This window comes from Scyliorhinus canicula, chromosome 2 (genome assembly GCF_902713615.1).
Source record: "Scyliorhinus canicula chromosome 2, sScyCan1.1, whole genome shotgun sequence".
NCBI classification, from domain to species: domain Eukaryota; kingdom Metazoa; phylum Chordata; class Chondrichthyes; order Carcharhiniformes; family Scyliorhinidae; genus Scyliorhinus; species Scyliorhinus canicula.
The window spans coordinates 278,474,224-278,496,911 of NC_052147.1; the positions used below are offsets into that span (position 1 = coordinate 278,474,224).

The following is a 22,688-nucleotide window of genomic DNA, read 5'->3' on the forward strand; positions in this document are numbered from 1 at the left end:
TTGCCTCACAGGAATCTCCGTCAAGCAGCTGGTGGCTTTGTGGAGACTGACGTTTCAGTCTGGATTGTTAAACCCTCCAGGGCTCAGCTGGAACTTTCCGGAATTGGAGATTGATCTCCGGGACACCACCGTGGGCGAAAATCCGGGAGAAGGAGAGGCATCATCGGGGCGGGGGGGGGGGGGGGGGGGGATGAATAAAATTGTGGTTTTGTTTGATTTCCTTCAAAGAAGTTTGCTGATTAATTATAAAGAATGTTGGCGATGGGGACGGGTGAGGCAGTCAAGAGTCACTCAACCGGGTAAGGAAAAAGCCTATTCGCTTCCCGGGTGGGTGGCACGGTAGCACAGTGGTTAGCACTGTTGCTTCACAGCCCCAGGATCACAGATTCGATTCCTGGCTTGGGTCACTGTCTGTGCGGAGTCTGCACGTTCTCCCCGTGTCTGCGTGGGTTTCCTCCGGGTGCTCCGGTTTCCTCCCACAAGTCCCGAAAGATGTGCAGGTTTGGTTGGATTGACCACGATAAATTGTCCCCTTGTGTCCAAAAAGGTTGGGTGAGGTTACTGGGCTATGGGGATGGGGTGGAGGCGTGGGCTTAAGTGAGGTGCTGTGTCCAAGGGCCGGTGCAGACTCGATGGGCCGAATGGCCTCCTTCTGCACTGTAAATTCTGTGATTCTATGGTGGTCGGGAGTTGCAAGTGCGGAGGTGTCGGAGGACGAGCGGGGCTGGGGCTGCTCGGAGGTGACGGGATCTGGGGGGGTGGGAGGGCTATGTGTCAGAACGGCATCCAGGAATGCACCCAGCTAGACCTGACCACCCCCAACCCCCCCCACTCCACACCCATCCCTGCCCGCAGGCACTCTCCGCCATCCCCCTTTGCCACCCACCACCCGGTCACAAGCACAGGCTCAACTGGTTGCGGACGGTGCACTTCTTGCACTGTACCACACAGCACCAGTGGAAGCGACACAGGCAGTTCTCCTCGGCCACCACCGTTTGGTCCCTGAAGCCCCTGCCGCAGCAGAGCAGGTCGCAGCCGCTCACGTCCAGCGCCGTGCTGTTGCAGGTCCTGCCCCGGGTGCCCGGCGACCCGGTCTTGCGGTTGGGCTGGCAAAAGTCGGGGGAGTTGGCCGAGTAGACCAGGTCGTGCCTGTCGGGGGGCTTGATGTTCTGGCCCACCGGGATGAGGGTCTTCCCATCGTTGCCCCCCATCACCTTGAAGGCGCCGTTAAAGCGGTCCAAGAGGCGGGCGCCCACTTCCCGCAGGTTGGGCATTTTCTTCCAGCACGTCCTGAGGGTGCAGGAGCCTGACAGGCCGTGGCATTTACATTCCGTCCTCAGGTAGCTTTTCACAGCCTGCAGTTTGAGACAGAGAGAGAAAAAAAACACAGATAGATTGGCAAGATAAAACTCACTGAAGAATTCATTCTAATAGCTACAGGGAAAGGATTGTCCGGCTGTTACAGCGGCAAACCTCACCTCACTTACATACCTACTGTAATGAAGTCATGATTAATGCTGCTGCCTGAAAGGTTTAAACGAACTTTAATTAAGGTGAGTTTGCAGACTAAAAGCTAAGGGATCCCAGCAGGAACGTATGGACTTTTGATCCCTTCCCCCAATTACTCAAGGCTCAAATGGAGATTGAAATCTCTGCCTGGGTCAGGAGCTTTAAAGATGCAATTCCCCCACCCCGAGGTTTTCCTTATCCTTTCACGGGATATGGGTGTCGCTGGCAAAGCCGGGATTTCTTGCCCGTCCCCTGTCGCCCTTCAATTGAGTGGCTTTGAATGGACCATTTCAGAGGGCATTGAAGGGTCAACCACATTGCTGTGGGTCCGCAGTCACATGTAGGCCAGACCAGGTAAGGACGGCAGATTTCCTTCCCTGTGGGGGCATTAGTGGACCAGATGGGTTTTTACGACAATCGACAATGGGTTGATGACCATCATTGCTGAGATTAGCTTTCAATCCCAGCTTTATTCGTTGAATTTCAATTCTATTAGCTGCCGTCGTGGGTTTTAAGCCCTTGCCCCTGGCACATTATCCTGGGCCTCGGGGTTACTCATTCAATGACATTCCCACGGTGTTGTCCACCTTCACACTTAGATATCCTGCCACCTCTCTTCTGGGCAGCACGGTGGCACAGTAGTTAACACTGTTGCTTCACAGCTCCAGGGTCCCAGGTTCGATTACAGCCTTGGGTGCCTGTCTGTGCGGAGTCTGCACGTTCTCCCCGTGTGTGCGTGGGTTTCCTCTGGGTGCTCCGGTTTCCTCCCACAGTTCAAAGATGTTCAGGTTAGGTGGGTTGGCCATGCTAAATTGCCCTTAGTGTCCATAAAAGTTAGGTGGGGTTGCTGGGTTACAGGGATAGGCTGGAGTTGTGGGCTTAAGTAGGGTGTTCTTTCATATAACAGTACAGCACAGAACAGGCCCTTCGGCCCTCGATGTTGTGTCGAGCATTTTCCGAAACCAAAATCAAGCTATGCCACTCCCTGTCATTCTGGTGTGCTCCATGTGCCTATCCAATAACCGCTTGAAAGTTCCTAAAGTGTCCGACTCCACTATCACAGCAGGCAGTCCATTCCACACCCTAACCACTCTCTGAGTAAAGAACCTACCTCGGACATCCCTCCTATATCTCCTACCCTGAATCTTATAGTTATGCCCCCTTGTAACAGCTACATTCACCCGAGGAAATAGTCTCTGAACGTCCACTCTATCTATCCCCCTCATCATCTTATAAACCTCTATTAAGTTGCCTCTCATCCCCCTCCGCTCCAAAGAGAAAAGCCCTAGCTCCCTCAATCTTTCCTCATAAGACCTATCCTGCAAACCAGGCAGCATCCTGGTAAATCTCCTCTGCACCCTTTCCAATGTTTCCACATCCTTCCTATAGTGAGGTGACCAGAACTGCACGCAGTACTCCAAATGTGGTCTTCCAAGGGTCGGAGCAGACTTGATGGGCCAAATGGCCTCCTTCTGCACTGTAAATTCTATGATTCTAGTGTTCTGGTGCTAAACCAAGGAAATTATATCAGCACGAGGACAGATTTGGCTCCGGTGGACTATTAGTGTCACAAGTAGGTTTACATTAACACTGCAATGAAGTTACTGTGAAAACCCCCGAGTCGATTGTCACCTCAACCCCACATTCCTGCCGACCCCGATGAACTTTCACCCCCTTGTTAATTAAGACTCTATCTACATCTGCCTTAAAAATATTCAAAGACTCTGCTTCCACTGCACTTTGAGGAAGAGAGTTCCAGAGAGTCACGGCCCTCTGAGGGGAAAAAAAATCTCCTCATCTCCGTCTTAAATGGGCGACCCGTTATCTTTAAACAGTGACCCTCTAGTCCCAGAAGAAATATCAGCCTCGATTCAGCAGCCCCGCTATCCACCGACACGAATCACGTAATGGCCGCCAAAACTCGTGAGAGACCAAACACGTGATTTGTGCCAGCGTGGTTCAGGATCTTCCTCGGCTCACTCCGACACTCCGATGACACGATCAGGTCTGCGCCCAGGAAGAGGTCGAGTCATTTGCGTTCATATTAGCGCCGATTATAATATCGTTAGCGGGTTTGACCCCGCTACTTCAGCCCTCCCCGTATCTTCCCACCCAGCCGGCGTGAGGTCACACTGGCGCCAATCACGACTGGTTTTCAAAGGCGAGAATCAGTCATGGTGACCACAGGTAGGTGTAACCCCTGGGTGGTGAGGGACCATGCCTGGACAGGACTCTGGCACTGTCCCCTGGCATCCTGGCATTGCCCCCTTACAGTGACAGACTAGGGTGTCCCAAGGGGTGGAGGGTCCACTTATATACTGTGGGGGGGTGGGTGCGCCCTAATGCTTGTGGGGTGGGGAGGCCAATCCCTGGGAAGGGAAGGGGGTGCCCCTATGTCAGTGATAGCGGCGTGGTTGCCCCAATGCTTGTGTGGGGGGAAATGCCCTGATGCCTCTGTGGTCGGGGGGAAGGAAGGGGGGTCACCCTGGTGCTTGTGGAGGTTCCTCCATGTCTGTGGGGCATGGGAGGGGGGTATATTTACCCCTTATCAGGGCGCCCTTTAATGACGGCACCATGACCTCTGTGGAACTGACCTTGCTAGAAACCCTGGAGAGAAAGCTCCGCTGTGAAGCTGGAGAGCGGCACGTCGGTTTTTCAGTCTGAAACTGACACTCTGACAAATTTGGAGGACAATTCCGCCAATCATTTCCACATCCACCCTGTCAAGACTCCTCAGGATCTCATGTGTTTCGATAAGGTTGCCTCCCACTCTTCTAAACTCCAGCGAATACAAGCCTGGTCTGCCCAATCGTTCCTCGTACGACAACCCACCCATCCCATGGTATTCGTCTAGTAAACCTTCTCTGAACCGTTTCCAACACATTTCCATCTTTCCTTAAATAAGGAGACCAATACTGTACACGGTACTCCAGATGATGTACTCCACCAATGCCCTGTGCAACTGAAGCATAAATAAAAACAACATTTCTTCATATGCTCGAAACCTGCAGTTGAGGCTCCTTAATTAAATGTTTTTAAGATAAAGATAGATAGTTTTTTGAAGAATAAAGGGATTAAGGGTTATGGTGTTCGGGCCGGAAAGTGGAGCTGAGTCCACAAAAGATCAGCCATGATCTCATTGAATGGCAGAGCAGGCTCGAGGGGCCAGATGGCCTACTCCTGCTCCTAGTTCTTATGTTCTTATGTTAAGATGGATGAGCCCAGCAGAAACAGAGTCACTTCTTCTACCCAGCCACGCAAGCTCCAGACAAAGGCCTTGTCCATCTGCATAGAGCTGGTTGCCCTGAAGTTAAGTATAGGTTATTGTAGTTGTTAGGTGTAGTTTAACTTGTAGTGTTTTGTGTTGCATGTTGAAGTAATCCTTGTGGGTAAATAAACCATCTTTGAACTTGAACTGACTAACTGGTTGTTTGGTCTTTGATCGATATCCGGTAAAGCCTTGTGGTGGTATCATTTGATACCTGGCGACTCTAAAGAGCATCATTATTAATTGGCAACATTATTGGTGCTGATTGGCAACAGCGGGATGCTCCATTTTGCCGGCAGCCCAGGGGTTTCTCGGTGGCATGGGGCTGCCCCACAATGGGAAACCCCGTTGACTGGCCGAGCATCCCACCGGCGGGGTGAAACAGAAATGTGGCGCGGCGGGGCGGAGAATCCAGGCCCCGATCTTTGCCCACTCACTGAACCTATCGAAGTCCCCCTGTAGTCCCCGTATGTCCTCATCACAACTTACTGTCCTAGTTAACTTTGTACCATCAGCAAATTTAGCAAACATACCTTCAGTCCCATCATCCAAATCATTTATATAATTCGATTGGATTTGTTTATTGTCACGTGTACTGAGGTACAGTGAAAAGTATTTTTCTGCAAGCAGCTCAACAGATCATTAAATACATGAAAAGGAAATAAAAGAAAATACATAATAGGGCAACACAAGATATACAATGTAACTACATAAACACCAACATCGGGGGAAGCAAACAGGGGTGTAGTATTAACCAGGTCAGTCCATAAGAGGGTCGTTCAGGAGTCTGGTAACAGCGGGGAAGAAGCTGTTTTTGAGTCTGTTCGTGCGTGCTCTCAGACTTCTGTATCTCCTGCCCGATGGAAGAAGTTGGAAGAATGAGCAAGCCGGGTGGGAGGGGCCTTTGGTTATTTGGTATAATCTATATGCTACATTATCGATTCCCTTGCTATACCATCAAAATGAAGGAGCCCGTGGCTCAGTAAGATACTTCCTTCTGATTTCGAAGTTCGAGTTCCAAAGGGAGACAAACAGCCGACGCCGGAGTGAAACCTGGAATGTTCCACTCTGGCGTCAAAGGCCGCTCCTCACCCCCTATCCCCCCCCCCCCCCCCCGCGGGGGCTAGGAAGGGTGGCGCGTGAATTTTGAGCGCTTAAGTGACGTCACCCACGCATGTGCGGTTGCCGTCTTCCCCTCCACTGCCCCACAAGACATGGCGGCTTGATCTTGCGGGGCGGCGGAGGGAAAAGAGTGCGTCTTTTAGAGACGCCCGGCCCGATGATCGGTGGGCACCGATCGTGGGCCAGACCCCTCCTGAGCACGCCCGTGGTGCTCGATCCTCCCTCCACCCCCCACAAGCCCCACATGCAGCGGTCGCGCGATGTTCACGCCGGCAGCGACCAGGTGTGGTTGGCGCCGGCGTGAACTGGTTAGGTTCAGCAGGCCGCTCGGTCCATCCGGGCCGGAGAATCGCCGGTCGCCGTTAGAAACGGCGAGCGGCGATTCTCCGAGCGGCCTGTCGCAAATGGCGACACGCCATTTTGGGGGGGGTGGGAGAATCACGTGGGGATGCCAGGGCGGCGTGGCGTGATTCGCCCGGCACTCCCGCGATTCTCCCACCCGGCGTGGGGGTCGGAGAATCGCGCCCCGGGTCCCTCGCGCTGTGAGGCAGCAGTGCCAACCACTGTGCCACCGTGCCACCCAGAATTACAGGGATATGGAAAGGACCATTACGACACTCCTGAAAACTTACCACTTTGACCAATCCTTTGGTTATCTGCCCTGATGTCATCTCCTATGGTTCGGTGTCAAATCTTGATTGCTAGCATTCCTGGGAAGTGCCTTGGGATGTTTGGCTAAGTTAAAGGAGCTATAGCAGTGCAAGAAGTTATTGCTGTTATTGTTGAATGATTTAGATAACGCAATGGATGAGGACCTAACCAGTTAGATCATGTTATCTTGTATATGGGTGAATGTAGCACTGGCTGAGCAGGACTTTCTCACATTGTAACCACTTGAGTGGGTGCACATCCAAAGATGAGCAGGTTAGGTGGATTGGCCATGTTTAAATTGTCCCTTGGTGTACAAAGATGTGCAGGTTAGGTGGGGTTACGGGGATAGGACGGGGTGTGGGCTTAGGTAGTGTTCTCTTTCAGTGCCGGTGCAGGCTTGATGGGCCAAATGGCCTCCTTCTGCTCGATAAGGATTCTACGGTAATGGAAATGCTTTCAAGTTTTCTTAATTTCATTATGTTCACAATGAGAGGGAAATATACCTGCGATATCCATTTAAAAATTCTGACTATTTCACATCATAGCCTGGAGCGAATTGGCATTCGGGGATTTGGTGCCAGCCTGCCTCTTAACAAAGGGAAAAAGTGACGCCGGAGATGGTGGAGTTCCCTCGAAGACTCATTCTCTACTTTGAAGCTACAAGAGTAGGTCAGAGGCTGTGAATTCTGTGTGAGTAACTCACCTCCTGACTCCCCAAAACCCCTTTCCCATCAACAAGTCAGGATTGTGATGGAACGTTGTCCACTTTCCTGGATGTGTGTGGATTCTACAACGCTCAAGAAGCTCAACACCAGCCAGATCACAGCTGTCTCGATGAAAAACCCTTTATCCTCAGTCACCTCTGTGCTAAATCCAAACTGTCCTCCATGGACCTCATGATCGACAGTTTCTGGATGACTGCAGTGCTGTTGCCTCGGTCTGTCCTTGAGTGTTGTCAAAATAAAACTCACACCAGCCCAGACCTGATCAACCAAACCTTCCATCTCCCATATATGTTGAAGGAGAGACTCTGGAAAATGTTGAACACTCCCCCTTCCTTGGCCTCTCTCAAAAATCCTTTGTGGATGAGGAGGTCCAGAGCTGGATTAGCTGCTCCAGAGCAGCCTTTCCCAAACTGCAGCAGCGAGTGTTCGACAACATAGACCTCCGCAGGTCAGTGAGAATCCTGGTGGACGGAGCAGTTATCATCACCGCACTCCCGTGTTGCCGTGAGAGTCGGACTTTGTATCAGCGACACACAGGAGCGCTAGAGAAATTCCACCAGCAATGACACCGCCGTATCCTTCAGATTCAGTGGGACGTCCGTTGAACAAACTCTAGGGTCCTTCTTGAAGCCAATTCCACAAGCATTCAGGCAAAACCCCTGAAAAATCAATTGCAGTGGAATGAACACTGTGCGCCATTGGCCGAAATCCATTTTTCTCGCCAGGTCCTGTTTTCCCGGCTCTCAAACGGTCGGTATTCCAGGGGAGGACAAAGAAAATGCCCCAGAGACACCGTGAATCCCTCACTGAAGCTCAGCAGCATTGAGATGAATGGCTGGGCAGAGCTTGCGACCAAGACTGCCGTCGAGCTTCATCGCGCTCTGAGTCACAACTTGGTCACGACGAGGCAAAGCAGGAAAGAAAAGGGAGCAGATCCTGCATTCCGGATTCCGTTACCTCATGGGGTGCCCTGCACCCTGTGCCCAGAGATCGGCAGGTCGAGAATCGGCCTGTTCAGTCACATGCTGACCCATGGCAGAAACTCATGACCCTGAGTCGATGCCATCCTCGAATTGAGGGATGAATGAGCCCTGTCATCAATTAAAGAGTTTTATCCCGAGAAATGCTCCCTGCATTGATTTTTACCATGAAAGGAATTCAGACTGAGTTTAACATTCTTCCTTCCGCCAACAGCTTTGATTCTCCTGACACTGATGGAGAACTGGAAGAGCCATCACTTCACGACGACGCTGTACTTGGTACCACCTAGTGGGCCAGATGACAACTGGCAGGTTCACCTTGTGCTGTTAGCAGCAGCTAACTTATCGATGCAACAGATCACGATCAACGAGTCTGGAATCTCACTGTAGGGCACAAACAATGGGAAAACAGCACGGGCCCAGAACTTCCCACCATGGGCCTATGATGGCTGTCTCCGCAAACTGCGCCGGGTTTGGGGGGGGGGGGCAGAAAATCCCGACCTAAGATTACATGCCACTATCAATCCGGAATATGGAAGCCTCCATAGTCCCAGAGGACCATAGGCCACTTTCCCCCTTGAGAGAGAGAGCTGAGGGTCACAGCACCTCGGGCGAGGGGCAATGTCATATATTAGGTACATTCGCAAGTTACAGTTGTGCCAGACAAGTGCCAGGCAATGACCACCATCTCCTACAAGAGAGGATCTAACCACTGCCCCTTGGCGTTCAATGGCATTACCATCGCTGAATCCCCAACAATCAACATCCTGGGGGCAGATCAAAGGCTAGGGGTCCTACGGCGAGTAACGCACCTTCTGACCCTGGCACAGCTCCAACAACACTCAAGAGGTTCAACACCATCCAGGGCAAAGCAGCCCCGCTTGATTGCTTCCCCTTCCACAAACATTCAAACCCTCCACCACCGACGAACAGTGGCAGCCATGTGCACCTTCTGCAAGATGCACTGCAGTAACTCACCAAGGTTCCTTTGACAGCACCTTCCAAACCCACGATCATTACCATCTAGAAGGCCAAGAACAGCAGATACCTGGGAACCTCACCTCCTGGAGGTTCCCCTCCAAGTCATTCACCACCCTGCCTTGGAAATACATCGCCGCTCCTTCACTGCCGCTGGAGCAACACCATGAAACTTCCTCTCTAACAGCAGAATAGGTGTACCTACACCTCAAGGACTGCCGGCGTTCAAGAAGGCAACTCACCACCACCTTCTGAAGGGCAACTAGGGATGGTCAATAAATGCTGGCCTCACCAGTGATGCCTAATCCCGTAAAAAAATGAATACAAATTATATATATAGTCACTTTGTGATATAGAACGTGAATATTGCTGAAAAGAGAGACATGTTGCTGAAACTTATCAACTTGTACTCATCAGGACAAATGTAAGACTACCAAATTTCAAAGAATCGCAACAATTTCTACTACAGGAGGTAAGGGTGCTGCTTGTTTGGCAAGTTGACTATGATTGGCTGAGGTGTGACCATGAGGAAGCAATACCCAGGTTCCCAGGAAATTCAAAAAAGTCACAAGGCTTGAACGTGTTCTTTTTGTTTGCAGAGAAGGGGTCCCTGTGCACAAATCAGGGGCTGGTTTAGCTCACTGGGCTAATCGCTGGCTTTTAAAGCAGACCAAGCAGGCCAGCAGCACGGTTCGATTCCCGTACCAGCCTCCCCGGACAGGCGCCGAGAATGTGGCGACTAGGGGGTTTTCACAGTAACTTCATTGAAGTCTACTCGCGACAATAAGCGATTTTCATTTCATTTTTCACGTATGTCACTTTGAGTGAGTGTAAATGAGCCACATTATGAGCTCGACTGATTACCTTAAATTGGTTGTTTACTAAACGTGAACAACAGGTTAAGCAAGCTGCTGTAGACGACTACTATGCAGTGTCTATGTTAATGGTATTTTCCACTACCGGATACTGCATTCAGTCTAAAACGATGTTCTGCCTGCCACACAATTGAGCAACGTTGTATAAGAATAACAGAGCCGGTGTGATGTCAGGTCCATTGGCTGAGCATCCCAGCGAATGGCTGATCGAATTAAATTGCGCCTTCCTTCGGTTGTTTGTGATGGGCAGAATAAAGACCCCTATTAACCAGACTGCGCTTGAAAAGCCCAAAACAAAAGGTCCAACACTTACTGAACAATCCTGAATGTGCTCATAGCTCCACCAATAGGAAATTAGGATAATCAGTTGAGTTTGTAATGTAGCTCATTTACACTCGCTAGAAGTGACTTACATTCATACACGGGGACATGTTCTCTGCAAACAAAAGGAATATGTCCAAGCACTCTCCGCGTCGGTCTGTTGCCCCCGGATAGGCATCATCAGCCACAACCACAGTTGGGAACCCCTGTCACCCAGGAGCCAACCTCCCAGCTGGTGGGATGCCTGAAGAGGTCAGGACCTGTCGTACACACTGCCTGGGTATTGGGCGCAGATGTGCTTGATGCTCATCTCATGGTCACACACCAGCTGCACGTTCATCGAGTGGAACCCCTTTCAGTTTGTGTAGAGCGGCTGGTCATCTGCAGGTGTCCGTAGGGGTACATGCATCCCGTCGATCGTCCCGGACCCCAGGCATCTTGGTGATGGCGGCGAACCCCGCTGCCCGGGGATACTGGTGGGCTCGGTCCACATTGAAAGGGATGTATTGTGCTGACTGGGTATATAGGGCCGCCGTGACGGCGTGGGTGCACCTGTGCACCGAGCTCTGTGAGATCCCGGACTGATCCCGACTCGGCGCCTGGAAGGAGCCCACCGCCTAAATGTTCAGGGCGACCGTCACCTTGACGGCCACCAGGAGTGGGTGTCCTCCCCCATTCCCCCATGGTGCCAGGTGCGCTATGATCTGGCAGATATGTCGCACTGTCCCACTGCTCAGCCGGAGTCTGCGAAGGCGTGCACGGTCCAGCAGGTCCTCGAATGACAGGCGCTGCCGGTACGCAGGAGGCCTCATGTGGTGCCTCCTTCCCACCTCCTCCACGGCCTGTTGGGCGGGGGCTCTCCGCCCTGCTGTTCCTCTGGGACAGGCTATACTACTGAAAAGTCCTCCTTTTCAAGCAGCTCCAGCTCGTACAGCCTCACTACATCCCCAGGGCTGCAACGACTAGGAGAAAGGCCGGCATTGCTGGGTGAATTCCAATATCCATTGTCTGCAGGGGATGAAAGGTCAACATGTTAGTATGGCGCGTACCCCCTTGCCCAACCAGATCCAACAGGCTACCTGGTGGCCCCAGTTTGCACTGTGGATCCTGCCCCTGCACGGTCTCCCCACTCACCCATCTCCGGACCCCTGGTCCCATCAGTGTCCGGCACCGTGGGGGCCTCTGGCCCTGGAGCCCACCCTGCTGCACTACCCATGCCAGAGGTAGGCTCTGCAGGCCCCCACCTGTGGCCGTTCCCCTTGGGTGGGCCAAGTGATGCCCTGACGGCAGGTGGCGGCCAGTTTGCAGGGGCTGTACGGCGGAGGTTGGGGTTCGGGGGTGGTGGGGTGTGGGCACCCATATGGCCGGTGGCACTCTGCAGAACAAAGGGCCACGGTGGGCGGTCAGTGGGGTGCACAACAAGATGGCTGCCTTGCAAGCCGCGGCAATGGCGGTCTGTGTCTGGCACCCCTCCCCCGTGGGGGCCACCCACTGGTCAATGCCCCCCCACACCCCGCTGCACCCCAGCCAGCCTGGCCAGTGTCAGGACCGGCAGCCCACGGTCACACATCTCCATGTCCTACCTCCTCTCTCTCCCTCATCAGCCACGGCGCCTGTTTGACAACTTCTGAAAGGACAAGTGAACCTCGCCGTCGGGAACACCCCCAGTGGAGGAGGAGCATGGCGGAGGCCCCGGAGAATACCGGGTGTGCGAACGGCGTTTCCTGTTCGCGCGGAGAGGAACGCATTGACGCCGCTGTCGAGGCAGCGGAGAATTGCGATTTGGCGTGGAACAAGCGCCCACCACGATTTTGGCGCCAAATCCGACTCTCCACCCATTCGCCTTTCCCCGCTCCGACGTCGGCCGGCGGAGAATCCTGCTCTATATATATTGTGGCAACTAAATGGGCCGTGGGTGTGATATCCCACCCTTCCTGTCAACAGGGTCTTCCTGTCCCACTGAAGGTGACCCCCCCCCCCCCCCCCCCCACCCTGCATGGCAGGACGGGCGAATTGAGCAAATTGCCACAGATATCGGCGATCCCACCGGTGACCAATGGAGAGGCACCGACGCCATGATAAAGCACATCATGGGGTGTGGGGGGGGGGGGGAGGGGGGCTGGAAAACGCTGCGAGTTGACGAGTATTTTGTATATCATTAGCCTCAGCGTTACTGGTGCTTATTGTCAGTGACACACAGCTTGTGCTGACTCCACTACTGGAAACCACGCCTTCAGCTAACAAGACCTAAGCTCTGGAATTCCCACCCTAAACCTCTCCGTCGTTTCTCTTTCCTCCTGTGAGCTGCTCCTTACAATCCAGCTGGAGGGCGGCGGTGCGCTGCCGGAGGAACAGAGAGAATCGCTACGGCCGGAGAATCTTGGCCAAGGTGATGTGCTGCTTGCACCACAGGCAACCGTGTAGCCTGTATGAAGAAGACATTTTATTTAGCAACTTTCAAAACCTCAGGACCCCCCCCCCCCCCCCCCCCCAACTGGTTTCTTGTTTCTTGAAGAAGGGGAAGGGGGATAGGGAGGCTCCGATTTAAGGTGCCCCCAAAATTGGGCGGCACGGTAGCACAGTGATTCGCCCTGTTGCTTCACAACGCCAGGGACCCGGGTTCGATTCCCCGCTGGGTCACTGTCTGTGCGGAGTCTGCACGTTCTCCCCGTGTCTGCGTGGGTTTCCTCCGGTCGCTCCGCTTTCCTCCCACAAGCCCCAAAAGATGTCCTGTTAGGTAATTTGGACATTCTGAATTCTCCGTCCGTGTACCCGAACAGGCGCTGGAATATGGCGACTAGGGGCTTTTCACAGTAACTTCATTGCCGTGTTAATGTAAGCCTACTTGTGACAGTAAAGATTATTTTAAGAATATTCAATTAAGAAATATTCAATCAGGTGTGCTTTAAGAAAATTCAGGACAAACGCTACAGAGAATCAAGAACTGGTAATCTTTTTAAATGAATCCTTCAAACCTGTCTTCATAAATTAGGATGGCTGGCAATTTCTAAATCAAATTATCTGTGGAATCTACAGTGAATGAGTGTGCAGTGAAGTGTCTGTCATGAAGAGAATTCAGTGCCTACAGGCATCTAGAAGCAGACTAAACGCACGTTAGATTCCTGCAGGAAATGAGAGAAATTGGGTGAGGGTCCGGTTAATATTCTTAAGAGCGCAGCGGGACTTGAAGTTCAATCAGAGTCAAATCAATAATTTATGGAGACACGTCCAGCCGCTCACCAACCCTACCCAGGTCCCCTCGGCCCTGATCCAGTGAAACGCCAGTGTTTGTTCAGCTCATAAAGTTTTCCCACTTGTCAGCAATGGTGCAAATTGTTTTTTCAATGAACTTGCATTTATGTAGCACCTTTCATAGCCTCGAGGTGCGCCCCAGCACTTAGGAGCCAATGAAGTGCCCTCTAAATGTGGTCACTGTTGTGATGATTCAACGGCCTCATCGCGCCCGGCTTGGTGTCAGGATGAGGCTGGGATCCAGATCCAAGACAATCGAAGCATCTCGCGAGATTCAACGGAATCACCCGGAGCGGCACATAGAATCATAGACTAATAGAATCGTCAAATTTACAGAGCAGAAGGAGACCATTTGGCCCATCGGGTATGCACTGGCCCTTGGAAAGAGCACCCTACACCTCCACCCTATCCCCGTAACCCAGTAACCCCACCTAACGTTTTTGGACACTGAGGGGCAATTTATCACGGCCAATCCACCTAACCTGCACATCTTTGGACTGTGGGAGGAAACCGGAGCACCCGGAGGAAACCCACGCAGACACGGGGAGAACGTGCAGACTCCGCACAGACAGTGACCCAAGCCGGGAATCGAACCCGGGACCCCTGGAGCTGTGAGGCAGCAGTGCTAACCACTGTGCCGCCCTGCCGTCCAATTACGATCCGGGTCTCGCACTCGCTGGGTGGTTACAGGCGCGCATACATTTAAATATGCGCCAGCCTAATTCACCCGGGGCCCGGGAATCACCAGCAACTGGGCTCCACTTTGTACTGATTCATAAAATCATGAACCAATCGTGATGACACCTCGAAGGGGGGGGGGGGACGTTGAGTCCCCAGGTGGTCAAGGGCAGGGTAAGGTGGCACCCTGACACTCCCCCGGCACCTGGGCACCTTGGTACCGTCAGCCTGGCACCTTAGCAGTTCCACCCAGGCACCCTGGCAGTGTCACCTGGTGGTGCCTGTGTGGCACTGCTAGGCTGGCTGGGACAGTTCCAGGGTGCCAGGCTGGCAATGTCATGGTGCCCAGGTGCCAGGTTGCCCATGCCAGGGTTTGGGCCCGGGTTGCCCGTAAGAGTTGGGTTGAGGGGGTTGGGGGGAGGGGGGGGTTCGAGGACCCCGGACGAGGTAAGTTGGGTGAGGTGGAGGGGGTCCTGAAGACACGGTGGGGAGTCGGAAGATTGGGGTTACCTTTGGAAATGGCGCCCCAATCCGTGAGTAGTCTGCCTGCATTGGCGAGCTGAGCTTGTCAGTGAAGGAAATTGCTTGAAGAGTGGCCTCGAGTAGGCCGAGAAAAACAGCAAATTACCGTTGAGAAGCTCCAAAAGCCCAGCGGCTTGGAGAAGGATGGATACAGGATTCTGGGTGGGGTTCAAAAATAGGAAAATCACATCAAGCTTGGAAATAAATGACGATGAAGATGGAATTTAAATCGTTTCGTGCATATAGCAGATGCTTTGTCGCAATGGTCGAGGGGTAGAAGGCGCTGCGTTAATGTCGCAATCTCCTCTGGAGGCGTGGGTTCGAATCCCGCTTCTGACATGAGCGTTTCCTCCACGAGATAACGTTTAAAAAAAAAAAGAAAAAAAAAAGTGGGCAGCACGGTAGCATTGTGGATAGCACAAATGCTTCGCAGCTCCAGGGTCCCAGGTTCGAATCCCGGCTTGGGCCACTGGCTGTGTGGGGTCTGCATGTTCTCCCCGTGTCTGTGTGGGTTTCCTCCGGGTGCTCTGGTTTCCTCCCACAGTCCAAAGATGTGCAGGTTAGGTGGATTGGCCATGATAAATTGCCCTTAGAGTCCAAATTTCCCTTAGTGTTAGGTGGGGTTACTGGGTTATGGGGATAGGGTGGAGGTATGTGCTTGGGTAGGATGCTCTTTCCAAGAGCCGGTGCAGACTCGATGGGCCGAATGGCCTCCTTCTGCACTGTAAATTCTATATGAATAGCGTCGAGAAGCACTCCGTTAAACGCGCCATTCGACGGACTTTAACTTGAGTCCGCTGAATCTGCAAATCGTATGACAATATTGTACGTTTCAATGGGCCCAGTAATTATCTGTGGATTCTCTCTGTGTTATGGCAAGTTCCACCTGCCCCATGTTTGGGTTTTGCCCTGGGGACAGGCCCCGTACGCCCAGGCAATAATGTGCCTCTGAATCTAATCCCAATATTCATTACATGAAGCATGGCATCAACCTTGGGTTTCTCTCCCAGTTTCCATAAAATGGAGCTCGGCGAAATGCCTCACAGCATTCCAGCCCAGGACCTGTATTCTATCGGTGTTTATCATAGAGACCTCCTGAAGGAGCCTGCATAAATGTCACGCCCCACAAATCCACTGGAATTCTCTGCTTGATTAAAGCTCGGCATCAAAGAGAGATTAAAAGGTGCTGAGAATTAAAGGCAGGATGATTCATTGACGGGAATTGGTCGGGAAACGGAACAGAAACAGCGATGATCGATTCGCCAGTGTTCCTCAGAGGAGAGGCAGCCAGATGTACAGATCTGAGTGCGATGTTGGGGCAACTGTGGGATTTGAACCGGGAACAGTTGGGGGTGTAACCATACCAGTGAACGTTAGGGGCACTTAGAGGGTCCTCCTTGCACACAGGTGAGCGTGTCAATCAAAGATCCATGAGCTTAACTTTCGATCCTAGAGTCTTTTCTATAATAATAATCTTTATTAGTGTCACAAGCAGGTTTACATTAACACTGCAATGAAGTTAATGTGAAAAGCCCCTAGTCGCCACATTACTACGCCTATTCGGGTACACAGAGGGAGAATTCAGAATGTCCAAGTTACCTCATAGCACGGGCTGGATTCTCCATTATTGAGAGTACGTCCTCACGCCGGCGTCAAAACCGTGGCGTTTTACTCACTGAAAATCCTGGAAAAACCCTGGTCATGAATTCCCAGCCCTGCAGGGGGCTAGCAGGGACCCGGAGTAAATCTCGCAGCTTTTGCTGCAGATACGGGCCCCCGCACGTTCGGGTCGGAGGCCGCGCATGCGCACGGCGACGGCCTCCAGCGGCCGCGTCGTGCTCCATGGCGGACTCTGGCCGCAGACCTGGAACTGAAAAAGAGACCCCCCCCCAATCGGCCGCGTGCCCGACCCTCAAACCCTGCACAATAATTCCCCGGCCGCCTATAAGGGCCCACCCTCCCGGCCTCTGATTGGCCCACCCCCGACCAGGGCGGCCACGAAGTTAGTCCGCAGCTGCCACGCGAGTATCCCGACGGGCAATACCAGGTTAGTTCCACGCCGTCGGGTACTCGGCCGGTCGGGGGCGGAGGATGTCGGAGCGGGCCTCTGGCAATGACCTCCTACGGCACGGCGCACTCCCCGGTGATGGCACTTTTCGGTACCCGGGGGATCGCCGAACCGCCGGTGGGCCCGATTTCGGCGTCAAACTGGATTCTCCGCCATGGCGCCAGCCGCGATTTCAGCGGCGGGATGCCCACATCTTTCGGGACTTGCGGGAGGAAACCGGAGCACCCGGAGGAAACCCACACAGACACGGGGAGAAGGCGCAAACTCTGCGCAGGCAGTGACCCAAGCCGGGAATCGAACCTGGGACCCTGCGGCTGTGAAGCCACAGTGTTAACCACAATGCTACCATGCTGCCTGTCAGTACTTCTGCCTGCCTGCCTGTCTGTTGTGTGCCTGCCTGTCTGTCTGTTGTTTGTCTGTCTTGCTGCCTGTCTGTCTGCCTGCCTGCATTACCTGTCTGTGTGCCTGCCTGTTGTGTGTGTGTGTCTGTCTGTCTTGCTGCCTGTCTGTCTGCCTGCCTGTATTACCTGTCTGTGTGCCTGCCTGTTGTGTGTGTGTGTCTGTCTGTCTTGCTGCCTGTCTGTCTGCCTGCCTGTATTACCTATCTGTGTGCCTGCCTGTTGTGTGTGTGTGTCTGTCTCTCTGTCTGTCTTTCTGCTTGCCTGTCTGTCCATCCACCTGTCTATCTGTCTGTGCATCTGCCTGTCTGTCCGTCCGTAAATCAATCCATCCACCCATGTCTGGCTATTGGTAAGGTTTTTCACATGGACCCTTTTGACTTATCACTAAATGATCATAGGGAGACAGAGACAGATAGGAAAAGAAAGACTTGCATTTATGTCGACCCTTTCAAGGCTTCAGCACTCAGGAGATTCCAAACTGCTTTACAGTCAATGAAGTATTTTTTGAAGAGTTGTCAATATCAAACCACAGGAAATTCCACAGCTAATTTGTACACAGCAAGGTCCCACAAATTCCAATCAGATGACGACAGGGTAAGCTGCCCTTTAGCAATGGTGGCCAGGGTACTGGGGAACCTGCCCCCGTTCTTCTTTGAAATAGTAAACTATTTACATAGAACATACAGTGCAGAAGGAGGCCATTCGGCCCATCGAGTCTGCACCGACCCACTTCCACCCTATCCCCGCAACCCAATAACCCCTCCTAACCTTTTTGGACACTAAGGGCAATTTAGCATGGCCAATCCACCTAACCTGCAGGTCTTTGGAATGTGGGAGGAAACTGGAGCCCCCGGAGGAAACCCACGCAGACATGGGGAGAACGTGCAGACTCCGCACAGACAGGGGCTGTTTAGCACAGGGCTAAATCGCTGGCCTTGAAAGCAGACCAAGCGGGCCAGCAGCACGGTTCGATTCCCGCAACAGCCTCCCCGAACAGGCGCCAGAATGTGGCGACTAGGGGCTTTTCACAGTAACTTCATTTGAAGCCTACTCGTGACAATAAGCGATTTTCACTTTCACTTTCACTTCAGTGACCCAGCGGGGAATCGAACCTGGGACCCTGGCGCTGTGAAGCCACAGTGCTATCCACTTGTGCTACCGTGCTGCCCACAAAGGAGGAGGCGGACAGGGGCATGGTTTATCATCTCATTTAAAGAACAGTGCCGTGGACAGGACAGCGCTCCCTCAGTACTGCACAGGAGTGGCACCCTGAACTTAGCCCTCAAGTCTCTGGAGCAGGACTCTGAACCTTCCAGCGGAGAGGTGAGAGAGCTGCCGCTGAGACACGGTTCCCTCTGTTCCTGAAAGGTTACAGAGGGGGCACAGACACTTTTGCTACAGGCAACATTGTTGAACCTAAACTCCAGTCAGTGAACTGGAGAATAGAACTGCGAAAGTTAGCACACCTAGAATGAGACTAAGGTTTAGAGAATATATGTTGCTTCCACCCAAATGTGAAACTGAAGAAAGTACGGATAGCTGATTAAGGACAGGATTGATGGGTATGAGATTTGACAGAAATTACCCAACATTGAATGGGACATGATGGGGCCATGGTAATGTCATCTGAGGAATGTAGCTGGCCAGCATTGAATAATGTCAGTTGTTAATGTTAGATTAATATCTTGGGATTACCTTCAGGGCCCAGGGTGTAAGTACACATCCATGTAGCTTTATTCTTCTTGGAAGGTTTAACTGCAGCAAAATCTCTGACCCTTCAGGCGATTAAATAATGAGCGGATTCCACAAAAATTGTGCAGGGTCCACCAGAACAACAAGATCAGTGGAAAAAGCTGCCCGGCCTCCGTCTGCACCTTTTTTATTGGTTGTTATCACAGGCCGTAGCATAGCCGGCATTTATTATAGCGCCACGCAGCATAAACAGTGGGGTCACACTTCCCTGCGCTGCCCGGGAAGAATGCATCTCCCACCCACTGTCGAACTCGTTCAATCTGCACCTACCAGAATGCCACCCACTGATCGCAAAGAACAAAGAACGATACAGCACGGGAACAGGCCCTTCGGCCCACCAAGCCTGTACCGGTCATGATACCACCCTTGGCCAAAACCCCCAGCACTTCCGAGTGCCGTATCCCTCAATACCCATCCTACCCATGTGTTTGTCGAGATGCCTCTTGAACGGCGTTAATGTATCTTGAACGCCGTCGATAAACGAGCAATTGAAAAATTTGGTGCGGCAGACGAAGGAAAGATGTTTCCGCTTGCAGGTGAGACCAGAACTGGGGAGCAGCGATGTGAGACGGCCGCTGATAAATCTGACGGGAGGATTCAGGAGAAACCTCCTTACTCAGCGAGTGGTCAGAATGTGGAACTCACTAAGGCAGGGGGTAGTTGAGGCAAATGTCATTGACGTATGTAAAGGGAAAGCTATAGATCAGTACACGAGGGAGGAAGGAGTAGAAGGATGTATTGATGGGGGGGGGGGAGATGAAGTAGAGTGGGAGGGGAAGCTCGAGAGGAAGCTAAATGCCAGCATGGACCAATTGGGCCGAATGGCCTGTTCATCTGCTGTAAATACTTTGAAACTGTTCCACCAGATTTCCATACAATCAATGAGGGCGAGACCTGCAAATGGCCACGAACAATGACTGAGCCCACCCTATCATTGATACATAAAGGAGACCTTGCGTATCATAATCACACGGTGCGCAAGGAGGCCATTCAGCCCATCATACCTGTGACTGAGCCCACCTCTCTACCCTTCCACATCATAGGAAATTTCATTTGTTAAAACCTCCCTCAGTGTAACAGTGTACGTTCTCTCCGTGTCTGTGTGGGGTTTCCTCCGGGTGCTCCGGTTTCCTCCCACAAGTTCGGAAAGACGTGCTGTTAGGTGAATTGGACATTCTTAATTCTCACTCTGTGTACCCGAACAGGCGCCAGAATGTGGCGACTAGGGGCTTTTCACAGTAACTTCACTGATGTGTTAATGTAAGCCTACTTGAGGCAGTAACAATTATTATTATTAAAGCCATCGTGCTACAATCAGGGACTCGACAATGATCCCATGTCTCACAGTGATGCTGTGCATTGACAGGCCAGGGTGAGGGTGAATGCGCCTCCTGTCCCACCAAACGCAAAGTCAAACACCAGTCAAGGAGGAGCAGCCCGAAGATAGAGAGACACAAAATGAGAACTCACCAGCCTGCCGGCTTCATTGTTGTGCAGGTCCACCAGTGTCCGGATGTCGCTCTTACCCTTTTTCCGCCTGGCGTCCATGAATTGCTTGGACTTCTCGTAGCCAAAGTCCACGTCGTCGCCGCAGCCCCCCCACTCCCAGGCCGTGCCCTCGGCCCTGGTTCCCGGCGGGGGAAGGGGAGGCGAGTGGCTCCTGGACCTGTCGCAGCCGCACTGCAGCAGCTCGCCCATGCTGCACGCCTGCGTCACAGCATGCGTCACGCCAGCCGAGGTAATGGCGTACACGAAGGCCGTCTCCCGGATATCTGTGGGGTGGGGGTGGCGAGGGAGGGGTGAAGAGCACAGATTGTAAGGGGTTAATAAATGAAACAGTAAGTTTCATGTGTCACACAACGAGATGCTGGGACTGGCGATCCAGCACAGTTTGTGGGAGCTTGCTGTGCATAAATTGACTGTCCTGCTTCAGTCACTACGGCAGCAACCACACTTTCATGGACTGTGAGATGCTTTGGAAGTACTGAGGTTGTGAAAATCTTAATATAGATACAAATAGCTTCTTGAACTCCTCGTATAAGGGGGAAAACTGCTTTTCCCGGGTGAATTTGCCAAAAGGTAGATGCTTTGTTGGCAGAATTGGAAGTAAACAGGTACGTTTTAACTGTCATTACACAGACATGGCTGCAGGGTGACCAAGGCTGAGAAGTGAACATTAAAGGGTATTCAACATTCAGGAGGGGTAGGCAAAAATGATCAAGGGGTGGGGTAGCCAAGTTCATAATGCGAGAGAGGACCTTGGATCGGAAGACAAAGATGTAGAATAATAATAATAATCTTTATTGTCACAAGTAGGCTTACATTACCACCGCAATGAATTTACTGTGAAAATCCCCTCATCGCCACATTCCGGCGCCTGTTCGGGTACACAGAGGGAGAATTCAGAATGTCCAATTCATCTAACAAGCACGTCTTTCGGGGCTTGTGGGAGGAAACCGGAGCACCCGGAGGAAACCCACGCAGACACGGGGAGAACGTGCAGACTCCGCACAGACAGTGACCCAAGCCAGGAATCGAACCCAGGTCCCTGGGGCTGGGAAGCAACAGTGCTAACCACTGTGCTACCATGCCATTCATTTGAGTGGAGAAACTGCAAGGGAATCAAACATTGATGAGAGTTATTTATAGGCCATCAAACAATAGTGATAATTTAGGGCATGGTGTAAATCAGGAAATTAGAGGTACATGTATCAAGGGTAATAGTGCATTCATGGGGGACTTCAAGCGACATATAGACTGGGTAAAGCTAATTAGCACTGATGTTGTGGAGGGAAAATTCTTGGTATAGGTATGAGGGGCATGTTGGCAGTGGTAGTTTGGAAAATATTTGATGCTGGAAAGGCAACGGCTATCATTTAAAGATTTAATACATACTCTACAACAAATATACTTTTCTGTGAGGTACAAAAAGCTAACAGGAAAGATAATTCATTCATGGCTAACAAGAGAACTTAAAGATTGTATTGGAGCAAAGAGAGAGGCTTCGAACATTGCCAAAAATTGTAGTAAGCTTGAGGATTGGGAGCATTTTAACATTCAACTAAGGAGGATCAAGAAACTGAGGATTAAAAAAAGATAGTATGAAAGCAAACTCGCGAGGAACATAAAGTTGGACTGTGAAGGCTACACACAGTACTCTAGCTGTGGCCTAACCAGTGTTTTATACAGCCCCCTGATCTTATATTCTATGCCTCAGCTAATAAAGGCAAGTATCCCATCTGCCTTCTTTTTTACAATAAATTTGGAGTACCCAATTATTCTTTTTTCCCAATTAAGGGGCAATTTAGTGTGGACAATTCACCTAGCCTGCAGATCTTTGGGTTGTGGGGGTGAAACCCACACAGACACGGGGAGAATGTGCAAACTCCACACAGACAGTGACCCAGGGCTGGGATTCGAACCCGGGTCCTCAGCACTGTAGGCTGCAGTGCTAATCACTGTGCCATGTGCCACCCTTCCATATGCCTTCTTAACCACCATACCGACCTGTCCTGCTGCCTTCAGGGATCCATGGGCACGCACCCCAAGGTCACTGTGGTCCTTTAATTCATAAAATAAACCCCTT

At 51.9% G+C, this 22,688-nt stretch overlaps 1 protein-coding gene across 1 annotated transcript in view; it reads right to left on the reverse strand.

The window, feature by feature from the left end:
- Positions 1-569: 569 nt before the first annotated feature.
- wnt6b (wingless-type MMTV integration site family, member 6b) overlaps positions 570-22,688 on the reverse strand; it is a 126,027-nt gene continuing 103,908 nt past the window's right edge. Inside the window, exons 3-4 of the mRNA XM_038790113.1 lie at positions 20,573-20,874; positions 570-1,355 (exon numbers count right to left, since the gene is read on the reverse strand). Coding sequence (XP_038646041.1) covers positions 894-1,355; positions 20,573-20,874 — 764 coding nt within the window. The 3' untranslated portion in view covers positions 570-893. The remainder of the gene's footprint in view (positions 1,356-20,572; positions 20,875-22,688) is intronic.